At 45.3% G+C, this 14,630-nt stretch overlaps 1 protein-coding gene across 1 annotated transcript in view; it reads left to right on the forward strand.

Annotated features, from left to right (window-relative positions):
* Positions 1 to 202: 202 nt before the first annotated feature.
* LOC112069010 (uncharacterized) overlaps positions 203 to 14,630 on the forward strand; it is a 26,086-nt gene continuing 11,658 nt past the window's right edge. Inside the window, 6 exon segments of the mRNA XM_070438361.1 lie at positions 203 to 255; positions 681 to 879; positions 7,419 to 7,566; positions 7,569 to 7,647; positions 11,044 to 12,055; positions 14,100 to 14,259. Of these exon segments, the coding sequence (XP_070294462.1) occupies positions 203 to 255; positions 681 to 879; positions 7,419 to 7,566; positions 7,569 to 7,647; positions 11,044 to 12,055; positions 14,100 to 14,259 (1,651 nt within the window).

Below are 14,630 nucleotides of genomic sequence, written 5' to 3' on the forward strand. Positions count from 1 at the left end.
ACGGAAATATTTTTTGTATGTAGGTCGAATTTTGTCAACACATTTAATTGCTAAATGCACTAGCTACGTGAGGCTTATTTAATCGAAATAAGTTTCGTAATGGTTAGGTTGTTACGAATGCACTGATGTAAGTGGACGCACGTAGCATTTTGGCAACTTTGGAAAAAAAACATACTTCGGAATTGTACTCTCATTGGCTAGAATGGTTCCACCTGATCTCGCCTCCTCCCGACTGTCTTCTATCTTGGAGGACAGGTATTTCCATTGTTAGAGTGGTCACTCGACTATCTTGTCAATATAGTATAACATCTTTGACGCTAGCTTCACAGTGGTCCAGTTAGGCCTACCGCCTGTGTAAAGCTAGCCACAAGAATTAGCCACAATAGTGGAATTTGTGATTCTGCTTCTAAATAAAAGTCCCTCATTTTAAAGTGATTCAAACGCATACAAATATGCCATATTTGGACTAGATTATGCTAAACAAGTTCGGAATGTTATGTAAATTGAACAAAAGATGATAGTTAATTTGAGACAAACAATTTTTCTTAAATCGCACTGTGGATGTATTAGACTTTATGCACTGTATAGACAAAACTAGATATTGTACACCCATGAAATGGGGTATCAGCATACTCAGTGACACTCACAGAACGCAACTGTGTAGTGTTGCTCAACGTCAGAGTGGTGTCGGGACAACAACCTCTCAACGTCAGCAAGACAAAGGAGCTGAACGTGGACTACTGGAAACGGAGGTCCGAGCACGACCCCATTCACATCGACGGGGCTGTAGTGGAGCAGGTGGAGAGCTTCAAGTTCCTCGGTGTCCACATCACTAAGGATCTATCGTGGTCCACACACACCAACAAAGTCCTGAAGAGGGCATCCCCCCCAGGAGGCTGAAAAGATTTGGCATCGGCCATCAGATCCTCAAAAGGTTCTACAGCTGCACCATCGAGAGCATCTTGACTGGCTGCTTCACCGCTTGGTATGGCAACTGCTTGGCATCTGACCGCAAGGCACTACAGAGGGTAGTGCGGATGGCCCAGTACATCACTAACGTCTGAATTATATATTTTTAAATACATAATTTTTTTTAAAAGCTGGTGGGTGGGGGACACCTTTTAAGCAAGATGCATGAAATTCAGGCACCATTGACTGTGCAATGTCTACTGTGTTCATTCAGTCTTAAGACAAAGGTTCAATACAGAGCAATCAATACCAGCAACATGAAAATAAATACAAAAATAAAGATGAACTCAAAAAAAGAAAAGGTAAACGGCTTGTTGGGACAAAGCCCTTAAAAGAGGGAGACACTCTAGACCCAAACTGTTACAGACCTATATCCATCCTACCCTGCCTTTCTAAAGTCTTCTAAAGYGGGAGACACTCTAGACCCAAACTGTTACAGACCTATATCCATCCTGCCCTGCCTTTCTAAAGTCTTCTAAAGAGGGAGACACTCTAGACCCAAACTGTTACAGACCTATATCCATCCTGCCCTGCCTTTCTAAAGTCTTCTAAAGAGGGAGACACTCTAGACCCAAACTGTTACAGACCTATATCTATCCTACCCTGCCTTTCTAAAGTCTTTGAAAGCCAAGATAATAAACAGATCACTGACCATTTCGAATCCCACCGTATTTTCTCCGCTGAGCAATCCGGTTTCCGAGCTGGTCATGGGTGCACCTCAGCCACGCTCAAGGTACTAAATGATATCATAACCGCCATCGATAAAAGACAGTACTGTGCAGCCGTATTCATCGACCTGGCAAAAGGCTTTAGACTCGGTCAATCACCGTATTCTTATCGGCAGACTCAACAGCCTTGGTTTCTCAAATTATTGCCTAGCCTGGTTCACCAACTACTTCTCAGACGGAGTTCAGTGTGTCAAATCGGAGGACCAATACTTTAGTTGAGAAGTCAACTGCTTCAAAGACACAAATCAAATCCAATCTTATTAATCATGTGTGCCGAATACAACAGTGAAATGCTTACTTACGAGCCCTTAACCGACAGTGCAGTTTAAAAAAATACGGATAAGAATAAGAGAGAAAAATAACAAGTAATTAAAGAGCAGCAGTAAAATAATATATACAGGGGGGTGCTGGTACAGAGTCAATGTGCGGTGGCACCGGTTAGTGGAGGTAGTATGTACAGTACATGTAGGTAGAGTTAATTAAAGTGACTATGCATAGATGACAACAGAGAGTTGCAGTGGTGTGGAGGGGGGGGAGGGGGGCAATGCGAATAGTCTGGGTAGCCATTTGACTAGATGTTCAGGAGTCTTATGGCTTGGGGGTAGAAGCTGTTTAGAGGCCTCTTGGACCTAGACTTGGCGCTCCGGTACCGCTTGCCGTGTGGTAGCAGAGAGAACAGTCTATGAATCAGGTGACTGGAGTCTTTGACAATTTTTAGGTCCTTCCTTTTACACCGCCTGGTATAGAGGTCCTGGATGGCAGGAAGCTTGGCCCCGGTGATGTAGTGGGCCGTACGCACTACCCTCTGTAGTGCCTTGCGGTCGGAGGCTGAGCAGTTGCCATACCAGGCAGTGATGCAACCCGTCAGCATGCTCTCGATGGTGCAGCTGTTGAACCTTTTGAGGATCTGAGGACCCATGCCAAATCTTTTCAGTCTCCTGAGGGGGAATAGGTTTTGTCATACCCTCTTCACGACTGTCTTGGTGTGCTTGGACTATGTTAGTTTGTTGGTGATGTGGACACCAAGGAACTTGAAGCTCTCAAGGATGTGTTGTTACCTACCCTCACCACCTGGGGGCGGCCCGTCAGGAAGTCCAGGATCCAGTTGCAGAGGGAGGTGTTTAGTCACAGTGTCCTTAGCTTAGTGATGAGCTTTGAGGGCACTATGGTGTTGAACGCTGAGCTGTAGTCAATGAATAGCATTCTCAGGTAGGGGTTCCTTTTGTCCAGGCGGGAAAGGGCAGTGTGGTGTGCAATAGAGACTGCATCATCTGTGGATCTGTTGGGGCGGTATGCAAATTGGAGTGGGTCTAGGGTTTCTGGGATGATGGTGTTGATGTGAGCCATGACCAGCCTTTCAAAGCAGTTCATGGCTGCAGATGTGAGTGCCACGGGTCGGTAGACATTTAGGCAGGTTACCTTGGTGTTCTTGGGCACAGGCACTATGGTGGTCTGCTTAAAACATGTTGCTATTACAGACTCGGACAGGGAGAGGCTGAAAATGTCAGTGAAGACACTTGCCAGTTGGTCAGCGCATGCTCGTAGTACACGTCCTGGTAATCCGTCCGTCCCTGCGGCCTTGAGAATGTTGACCTGTCTAAAGTTCTCACTCACATCAGCTGTGGAGAGCGTGATCACAGTCTTCCGGTACAGCTGGTGCTGTCATGCATGTTTCAGTGTTATTTGCCTCGAAGCGAGCATAGAAGTAGTTTAGCTCGTCTGGTAGGCTTGTGTCACTGGGCAGCTCTCGGCTGTGCTTCCCTTTGTAGTCTGTAATAGTTTGCAGGCCCTGCCACATCCGACGAGCGTCAGAGCCGATCGGAGGTACGATTCGATCTTAGTCCTGTATTGACACTTTGCCTGTTTGATGGTTTGTCGGAGGACATGGCGGGATTTCTTATAAGCTTCCGGGTTATAGTCCCGCATCTTGAAAGCAGCAGCTCTAGCCTTTAGCTCAGTGCGGATGCTGCCTGTAATCCATGGTTTCTGGTTGGGGTATGTACGTACGGTCACTGTGGGGACGACGTCATCGATGCACTTATTGATGAAGCCAATGACAGATGTGGTGTACTCCTCAATGCCATTGGAGGAATCCCGGGACTTATTCCAGTCTGTGCTAGCAAAACAGTCCTGTAACTTAGCATCTGCTTCATCTGACCACTTTTTTATAGACCGAGTCACTGGTGCTTCCTGCTTTAATTTTTGCTTGTAAGCAGGAATCAGGAGGATAGAATCATGGCCAGATTTTCCAAATGGAGGGTGAGGGAGAGCTTTGTATGCATCTCTGTGTGTGGAGTATAATTTGTCCATAGTTATTTTCCCTCTTGTTGCACATTTAACATGTTGATAGAAATTAGGTAAAGCTGATTTAAGTTTCCCTGCATTAAAGTCCCCGGCTACTGGGAGCGCCGCCTCTGGGTGAGCATTTTCTTGTTTGCTTATGGCGGAATACAGCTCATTCAATGATGGACTGGCATAGCTACATTACCCTAATGGTGATGCACCTTTACACATTTAAAAATCAAAATGCCTCGAGTCAATCGCTTGGTCTGACATGTAATACACATAAATACAGTAAAGTACACGTACTAAAAGATAAAGTAGTGTTGTTTTTTTTACAGAACTGCAAACTTCAAGGAGTAGGCCAGAGTATTCAAGTAGTTGGTTTGATGGTGCCCGCTGATGTAATAGTTTTAATGTGGCTCATTTCACACTGGTTTTTAGAGTCCCACAATAAGAGCTTACAGAATCATATTTGTGTAAATTCTGCGTAGTTGTTCTGTTGGTGCCACTGAGTAGGTTGGCTGTTACCCCATTTCATGGATGCACAATCTCTAGTTTAATCTGTAAAATGCATATTAGTATGCCCCCAATGCAATACTAAAGTCTAATACATATACACAGTGTGATTTCACCAGTGTTTTCTGTTTATTGACAATCATTTATTTTATTTCATTTAAGTAATGTAACAACATTAAACAACTTTTTTGTTGTTGTCTTATCTAGTCCAAATGTGGCTTGATTCCACCGTTCGTGTCACTTCCAATGGGCCACTTTTATTTTGAAGGCGAAACTCAAATTCCACTATTGTGGCTATTTTCACACAGGTCCAGTTACCTATGTTTTAGTGCGCCAGACGCAATCTAGCTAGCCAGTCGGAGTTGTGATTTCTTGTCTGCTGTATTTTACATGCTTGGTAGTAGTAATATTAGCCAAAACATTTATTTCCTTTATGTTAGAAGACATAGGAAGTGTGTGTGTTCGGTGTAAAGGTAAGTGTTTCTGATAACACACAGGTGTCTTTTTGTTCTATGACTGACGAACCAACGCGTAGCGCCAGCTACCCCAATCGACCGCTAACGTTAGCTAGCCAGGTTAGCAGGCTGATTGCTAATGCTATACCTAGCTAGTTGACCATTTTTGGACAACATTCAGCCAGGTATTATAGTAGCGAAGTACTGATTTAAAAATAAATAAATAAAAATGCTTACTAGTCTAGAGAAGTGGCGAGATTTGATATCTCACGGGCTTTTCTTCAAACATTAGCAGGCTAGAGTCATTGCTAGCTAACTGCAGAATAGTTGATAACGGCAGTCAATATCGTAAACCACCAATGACTAGTCGTCTACAGTAGATAACGCAATTCAAAGCATTTCATTTCCTTATCATAATCAACTAGTAAGACCATTGTAAAAGATCAGGCCATTCTCAGCCTGCTGTGTTGTCTTGACTGTTTTCTTCAGGCTGCTAGCTGACACCATGGAGCCACTGACTGGTTTTATAATTCACCTCGACACAAATACCTCCAATCACCAGGAAATTGTGTTTGGGGTTTGAAATAGCTTTACTGTTTGAAAGATTGTGTTGGAGCCTCGTTTTAATGTATAGACTGCTCTACATGGATGTAGACTAGACCTACGTAAATGTGATTGTTTACTCCGAGTACTATAGGCTACCCAACCTAGCTTCGATACAACCAATATAGTTTTTACATTGTACTGGACTCTCTTGGTTGCGAAAAATGGAGACAGAAAATAACCATATTACAATATAACCGGCTTAAAATAAAAGTTTCCTGTCAACAAAGGCAAATCTACACAGAACAAAAATTAGAAACGCAACAATTTAAGAGTTTAGTCAATTTAAATAAATAAATTAGGCCCTAATCTATGGATTTCACATGACTGGGCAGGGGCACAGCCATGGGGGGACCTGGTAGGGCATAGGCCCACCTACTGGGGAGCCTGGCCTAGCCAATCAGAATGAGTTTTTCCTCAAAGGGTTTTATTACAGACCAAAAAACTCCTCCGTTTCATCAGCTGTCCGGGTGGCTGGTCTCAGACGATCCCACAGGTGAAGAAGAAGCCGGATGTGTAGGTCCTGGGCTGGCGTGGTTACAAGTGGTCTGCGTTTGTGAGGTCGGTTGGACATACTGCCAAATTCTCTAAAACGGCATTGGAGGCAGCATATGGTAATTTAATGTTAATTTCTCTATCTGGCAACAACTCGGGTGGACATTCCTGCAGTCAGCATGCCAATTGCTCTCTCCCTCCCTCAACTTGAGACATCTGTGGTATTGTGTCGGGACAAAACAGCACATTTTTAAAGTGGGCATTTGTTGCCCCCAGCACAAGGTGCACCTGTGTAATGGCCGTGCTGTATAATCCGGCGTCTTGCCTATTTCTATTTTGCCCTGTTTATCAAACGTGTTGGAAAAACTTGTCAATAATCAACTGACTGGCTTTCTTGATGTCTATAGTATTATAGTATTCTCTCTGGTGTGCAATCTGGTTTCCGCTCAGGTTATGGACGTGTCACTGCAACCTTAAAGGTCCTCTATAATGTCACCAGTTCTCTTGATTATAAGCAATGTTGTGTTGCTATTGTTATTGTCTTTTTCCTTTTGATACGGTAGACCATTACATTCTTGTGGGCCGGCTAAGGAGTATCGGTGTCTCTGAGAGGTCTTTGGCCTGGTTTGTTAACTACCTCTCTTTGTAGCAATTGTATGATGAAGGCCTGATTCACACAGCCCAAATAAATGCTTCACATCGTTCAAGTAACAGACGCATCTCAACGTCAACTGTTCAGAGGAGACTGCAATCTGAAGTGCAGTTAATTCTAATGAACTTATCCTCTGCAGCAGAGGTAACTCTGGGTCTTTCCTGTGGCGGTCCTCATGAGAGACAGTTTCATCATAGCACGTGATGATTTTTGCGACTGCAAAATGTTCCGCATTGACTGACCTTCATGTCTTAAAGTAATGATGGACTGTTGTTTCTCTCTGCTTATTTGAGCTGTTCTTGCCATAATATGGACTTGATATTTTACCAAATAGGGCTATCTTCTGTATATCACCCCTACCACAACACAACTGATTGGCTCAAACACATTAAGAAGGAAAGAAATTCCACAAATGAACTTTTAACAAGGCACACTTGTTAATTGAAATGCATTCCAGGGGACTACCTCATGAAGCTGGTTGAGAGAATGCCTTGACAGCTTAGCACACTCTTGTCGAAGGGTGGCTACTTTGAGGAATCTCATATTTTGATTTGTTTAACACTTTTTTTGGTTACTACATGATTGCAAATGTGTTATTTCATAGTTTTGATGTCTTCACTATTATTCTACAATGTAGAAAACAGTAACAAATTAAGAAAAACTCTTGAATCGGTAGGTGTGTCCAAACTTTTGACTGGTACTTTTCTTTTTTTTCAGCAGAGGAAACCGGTCCAACTCATTATGGAAGACTGCTTGCACACCTCTTCAGAGAACCTGTGTAAGTTGGTCCGCTGGGCCCACAGTCACGGCACCATCTGTGCTCTCATCCCGAACCTCAAACACCTGCTCACCGAGGGTTCCCATGGGAACTGACCGCCATGTGGGGGTGCAGCGCAGGCCACGCCTACCACTGGCCCCTCCCAGCCACCTGCAAGACGGGCAGAAAGTAGGCATTCTGTCACTGCAATTTATATATTATATATATATACAGTGGGAGAACAAGTATTTGATACCTGCCGATTTGCAGGTTTTCCTACTTACAAAGCATGAGAGGTCTGTCATTTTTATCATAGGTACACTACACTATGAGAGACGGAATCTAAAACAAAAATCCAGAAAATCACCTTGTATGATTTTTAAGTAATTAATTGTTTTATTTGAGCATAAGTATTTGATACATCAGAAAAAGCAGAATCTAATATTTGGTACAGAACCTTTGTTTGCAATTACAGAGATCATACGTTTCCTGTAGTTCTTGATAGTTTGCACACACATGCAGCAGGGATTTTGGCCCACTCCTCCCTACAGATTTCTCCAGATCCTTCAGGTTTCGGGCTGTCGCTGGGTACGGACTTTCAGCTCCCTCCAAAGATTTTCTATTGGGTTCAGGTCTGGAGACTGGCTAGGCACTCCAGGACCTTGAGATGCTCTTACCGAGCCACTCCTTAGTTGCCATGGCTGTGTGCTTCGTGTCGTTGTCATGCTGGAAGACCCAGCCACGACCCATCTTCCATGCTCTTACTGAGGGAAGGAGGTTGTTGCCAAGATCTCGCGATACATGGCCCCATCATCCTCCCTCAATACGTGCAGTCGTCTGTCCCCTTGCAGAAAAGCATCCCCAAAGAATGAGTTTCCACCTCCATGCCTCACGGTTGAGATGGTCTTTTTTCTTGGGTTTACTATTCTTCTCTTCCTCCAAACACGGCGAGTGGAGTTAGACAAAAAGCTCATTTTTGTCTCATCAGACCACATGACCTTTCCCTTCCTCCTCTGGATCATCCAGATGGTCATTGGCAAACTTCAGAGGCTGGACATACATGGCTAACAGGGGACCTTGCGTGCGCTGCAGGATTTTAATCCATGACGGCTATGTGTTACTAATGGTTTTCTTTGAGACTGTGGTCCCAGCTCTCTTCAGGTCTTGACCAGTCTGCCGTGATTCTGGGTATCCTCACCTTATCCTCATGATCATTGATGCCCACGAGGTGAAATCTTGCATGGAGCCCCAGACCGAGGTGATTGACCGTCATCTTGAACTTCTTCCATTTTCTAATAATTGCCGAACAGTTGTTCCTTCTCACCAAGCTGCTTGCCTATTTGTCTGAAGCCCATCCCAGCCTTGTGCAGGTCTACAATTTATATCCCTGATGTCCTTACACAGCCTCTGGTCTTGCCATGTGTGGAAGTTGGAATCTGTTGATTGAGTGTGTGGACAGGTGTCTTTTATACAGGTAACGAGTTCAAACAGGTGCAGTAATACAGGCAATGAGTGGAGAAACAGAGGGTCTTAAAGAAAAAACTAGAAAGTAGCTCTGGTGAGAGCCGGAATTCTTACTGGTTGGTAGGTGATCAAATACTTATGTCATGCAATAAAATGCAAATTAATTATTTAAAAATCATACAATGTGATTTTCTGGATTTTTGTTTTAGATTCCGTCTCTCACAGTTGAAGTGTACCTATGATAAAAATGACAGACCTCTACATGCTTTGTAAGTAGGAAAACCTGCAAAATCGGCAGTGTATCAAATACTTGTTCTCCCCACTGTACACTGAGTGTCCAAAACATTCCACAGGGATGCTGACCCATGTTGATTCCAATGCTTCCCACAGTTGTGTCGAGTTGGCTGGATGTCATTTGGGTGGTGGACCATTCTAGATACACAGGAAACTGTTGAGTGTGAAAACCCCAGCAACGTTGCAGTTCTTGACACACTCAAACCGCTGTGCATGGCACCTACTACCATACCCCTTTCAAAGACACTTAAATATGTTGTCTTGCCCTTTTACCGTCTGAATGGAACATACACAATCCATGTCTGTTGTCTCAGGGCTTTAAAATCCTTCTTTAACCTGTCTCCTCCCCTTCATCTACACTGATTGAAGTGGATTTAACAAGTGACATCATTAAGGGTTCATATCTTTCACCTGGATTCACCTGGTCAGTCTGTCATGGAAAGAGCAGGTGTTCTTAATGTTTTGTCCACTCAGTGTCTATGTCCTCACTTTTATATAGTATATTATTTATGTAGTATATTATTTATGTAGTATATTATGCAGTTTCTAATCTTGTTTTGACTACCTTTACTGTATGTATATTGTGTGCATTCGGAAAGTATTCAGAACACTTGACTTTTTCCACATTTTGTTACGTTACAGCCTTTGTTTTTTCCCCTCATCAATCTACACACAATTCTCCATATTGACAAAGCTAAAACTGTTTTTTTAGAAATGTTTGTACATTTATAAAATAAAGTATTCAGACCCTTTACTCAGTACTTTGTTGAAGCACCTTTGACAGCGATTACAGCCTCGAGTCTTCTTGGGTATGATGCTACAAGCTTGGCACACCTGTATTTGGGGAGTTTCTCCCATTCTTCTCTGCAGATCCTCTCAAGCTCTGTCAGGTTGGATGGGGAGCGTTGTCAGGTCTCTCCAGAGATCAGGTTCAAGTCCGGGCTCTGGCTGGGCCACTCAAGGACATTCAGAGACTTGGCTGTGTGCTTAAAGCCTGTTAGACTGGGCCGAAGGTTCACCTTCCGAGTCCCTGAGCAGGTTTTCATCAAGGATCTCTCTCTACTTTGCTTTGTTCATCTTTCCCTCGATCCTGACTAGTCTCCCAGTCCCTGCCGCTGAGAAACATCCCTACAGCATGATGCTGCCACTATGCTTCCAGGTTTTCTCCAGATGTGACCCTTGGCATTCAGGCCAAAGCGTTCAATCTCGGTTTCATCAGAACAGAGAATCTTGTTTCTCATGGTCTGAGTCTTTTAGGTGCCTTTCCGTCTGGCAACTCTGCCATAAAGGCCTGACTGGTGGAGTGCTGCAGAGATGGTTGTCCTTCTGGATGATTCTCCCATCTCCACAGAGGAGCTCTGGAGCTCTGTCAGACTGACTATCGGGCCCTTCTCCCCCAATGACTTAGTTTGCCGGGCGGCCAGCTCTAGGAAGAGCCTTGGTGGTTCCAAACTTGTTTCAATTGAATTTACCACAGGTGGACTCCAATCAAGTTGTAGAAACATCTCAAGGATGATCAATGTAAACAGGATGCACCTGAGCTCAATTTAGAGTCTCACAGCAAAGGGTCTGAATACTTATGTAAATAAGATATTTCTGTTTAATAATTTTGAAAAACAAACAAAAATAAAACGGTTCGCTTTGCATTATGGGGTATTGCGTGTAGATTAATGAGGAAAAAACATTTATTTGATCCTTTTTAGAATAAGGCCGTAATGTAACAAAATGTGGAAAAAGGGAAGTGGTCCGAGTACTTAACGGATGCGATTTCATCAAGTCACTTCCTGGTACGTGTAAATGGTGAATAAAGGTTATTCTGAAGGAGAGGGGGGGCTGCTACCAGGACAGCCGCAGCATCAACTCAGACAGCCTCAGTCTCCAGGGAGGGGCCTCTGCCTGCCAGAGCAGCCCGGGAGGAGAGAGGTTTCTGGGCCGCTCCACCGAGGCCAAGGGGGGCGACAGCAGCCAGACCCGGGACTCGTGCGACTTCTCCAACTGCAGCGACGACAACACTGAGGCTGATGACAACATTGAGGAAGATAACCGCAACCTGTTTGATATTGTCTGCGAGTCCTCAGCCACGACGGACGAGGATGGAGACGCGGACTACGAGCCTCGTCACAGACCCAGGAAAAGGGGTCCTCTAGGGGACATACCCGGCCCCCAGGGACCAGGGTCTGAGGACAGGGGACACGGGGACAAATCAGTGAAGAAAATCAAGCAGGAGACTGCTGAGGAATATTACACAGTGCCTAAAGCCCAGCTAGCAGCAGGGGGATGTACTGACTCTGGCATGGCCTCTGACTCAGTCTCCCAGTCCTCAAAGCCTAATCACTCCCTGTCCCACACCTCACCACACAAGCCCTTCCCGAAGGCTGCAGACTGTTTGGGTGGTGGTGGTGTGTCATCTCCGCTGGGGCACTCCTCTCCTCACATACGCCTGCTAGACAAACCGCTACGAGGCTCCGTCTCCAAGCCCTCCATGATGAGCGTTGGTTCCCCCAGACATCAGGACTCGTCCTCGGTGTCAACCCAGTGCCTGAGAACCCTCCCTGGGGCAGGTAGTGAGCTGTCGGAGGACCTGCTGAAGCCTGGAGGATCCGAGGGGCCCTTTGGGGACCTGACTCCTTCCTCCCCCAGTGGGATGAACTCTGACCTCCTGGGAGCAGAGACCAAAGGAGAGGTTACAGGTACAGATACATTTGACTCTTCTCTCTCTTTTCTTTCTCTCACTTTCTCTCTTTTTGTCGCGCTCTCTCTGTCCGCTTCCCTCCCTCTGCTCTTTCAAGTATATCACCACTGGTTCTGCAGTCGAACAAACAACAAATTCTCACCAAATGCACACTGAAATGTTAAATTGTACAAACATCAAGTTCACATTCCTGAGGGGTATACCTGTGAGGTTCATGGACCTAGCTACCAATTTAAATAGATTCTCTGGTACTTTTGTTTTGCTTACACAAATGAGCAGATACAGTATGTGTACCATGTCATTGCTCTGCTGTGTGTGCACACATTGGGGGAAAATGGCACCTTTTTTAAACTAGAGATTTCAATGCTTGTGTTCATTAGCATCCAACCGTTCATTAGCATCTAACCGTTCATTAGCATCCAACCGTTCATTAGCATCCAACCGTTCATTAGCATCCAACCGATCATTAGCATCCAACCGTGCATTAGCATCCAACCGTTCATTAGCATCCAACCGATCATTAGCATCTAAAAAAACGATTCACAACAATACACACATCCTAAAAGTAAAAAATAATACTTAGTATTTGGTAAAGTTCTGGAGCATGTCTTTAATGAAGTGTAAATTCAAGATGATCCTGTACAAGTAGCCTATCTAGAATCTAGTTTTCACTGGGTGTAGAAAAGGTGCATTTGTGTGTCCATCTGTAGGCCTACAGTATGCAGTGAACTCAAAGAAATGGGACAGTGACACATTTTTGGATTTGAAATGATACAATGACTACGACATTGAAGTGCAGACTGTCAGCTTTAATTTGAGGGTATTTTCATCCACATCGGGTGAACCATTTAGAAATTACAGAACTTTATGTACATTGTCCCCCCCATTTTTATAGTGGACCAAAAGTATTGGGACAAATTCACTTATGCGTATTAAAGTAGTGAAAAGTTTAGTATTTGGTCCCACAACTCCATTGTGTCCTCCTCCCAGAGCACTAAGAACCTTGGCGTGATCCTGGACAACACCCTGTCGTTCTCAACTAACATCAAGGCGGTGACCCGTTCCTGTAGGTTCATGCTCTACAACATTTGCAGAGTACGACCCTGCCTCACACAGGAAGCGGCGCAGGTCCTAATCCAGGCACTTGTCATCTCCCGTCTGGATTACTGCAACTCGCTGTTGGCTGGGCTCCCTGCCTGTGCCATTAAACCCCTACAACTCATCTAGAACGCCGCAGCCCGTCTGGTGTTCAACCTTCCCAAGTTCTCTCACGTCACCCCGCTCCTCCGCTCTCTCCACTGGCTTCCAGTTGAAGCTCGCATCCGCTACAAGACCATGGTGCTTGCCTACGGAGCTGTGAGGGGAACGGCACCTCCGTACCTTCAGGCTCTGATCAGGCCCTACACCCAAACAAGGGCACTGCGTTCATCCACCTCTGGCCTGCTCGCCTCCCTACCTCTGAGGAAGTACAGTTCCCGCTCAGCCCAGGCAAACTGTTCGCTGCTCTGGCACCCCAATGGTGGAAACAAAACTCCCTCACGACGCCAGGTCAGCGGAGTCAATCACCACCTCCGGAGACACCTGAAACCCCACCTCTTTAAGGAATACCTAGGATAGGATAAAGTAATCCTTCTAACCCCCCCCCCCTTAAAAGAGTTAGATGCACTATTGTAAAGTGGTTGTTCCACTGGACATCATAAGGTGAATGCACCAATTTGTAAGTCGCTCTGGATAAGAGCATCTGCTAAATGACTTAAATGTAAATGTAATATTCATAGCAGACAATGACTACATCAGGCTAGAGACTCTACAAACTTGTTGGATGCATTTGCTGTTTGTTTTGGTTGCATTTCAGACTATTTTGTACCCAATAGAAATTAATGGTAAGTAATGTATTGTTATTTTGGAGTCACTTTCATTCTAAATAAGAATAGATTATGTTTCTAAACACTTCTACGTTAATGTGGATGCTACCATGGTTACGGATAGTCGGGAATAATGAGTGAGAAAGTTACAAACAAATATCATACACACTAGACTTGCTAAACTCTCACCATTACAATAACAGGGGACATACGTGTTTTCTTTGGGGGGGGGGGGCTGGCTGGCTGGCTGGCTGGCTATCTCTTGTGTTTTATTTCAGAGGCTTGTCTGTATTGTGTTCTAAAATGGCTACTCTGTTGCTCCTCAGTTGGGGGCCCCGTTGCGCCTCAGTTGGGGGCCCCGTTGCGCCTCAGTTGGGGGCCCCGTTGCGCCTCAGTTGGGGGCCCCGTTGCGCCTCAGTTGGGGGCCCCGTTGCTCCTCAGTTGGGGGCCCCGTTGCTCCTCAGTTGGGGGCCTGCATACATTTTTGTATGTGTGGCCTCCGTGGGACTTGAACCAAAAATCTGTCGTGCTCTACTGACTGAGCCACACATCACCACACAAACATGTTTCTTTATATGAAAACTTTCAATGAGGAGGGCAAGCGCCCTAGTGAAGAGGAGGGCGCTTGCCCTCCACTTCACTAGGGCGCTTGCCCTCCACTTCACCAGGGCGCTTGCCCTCCACTTCACTAGGGCGCTTGCCCTCCTCTTCACTAGGGCGCTTGCCCTCCTCTTCACTAGGGCGCTTGCCCTCCTCTTCACTAGGGCGCTTGCCCTCCTCTTCACTAGGGCGCTTGCCCTCCACTTCACCAGGGCGCTTGCCCTCCACTTCACTAGGGCGCTTGCCCTCCACTTCAC

The sequence above is a fragment of the Salvelinus sp. IW2-2015 genome, unplaced genomic scaffold, assembly GCF_002910315.2.
Source record: "Salvelinus sp. IW2-2015 unplaced genomic scaffold, ASM291031v2 Un_scaffold845, whole genome shotgun sequence".
NCBI lineage: Eukaryota > Metazoa > Chordata > Actinopteri > Salmoniformes > Salmonidae > Salvelinus > Salvelinus sp. IW2-2015.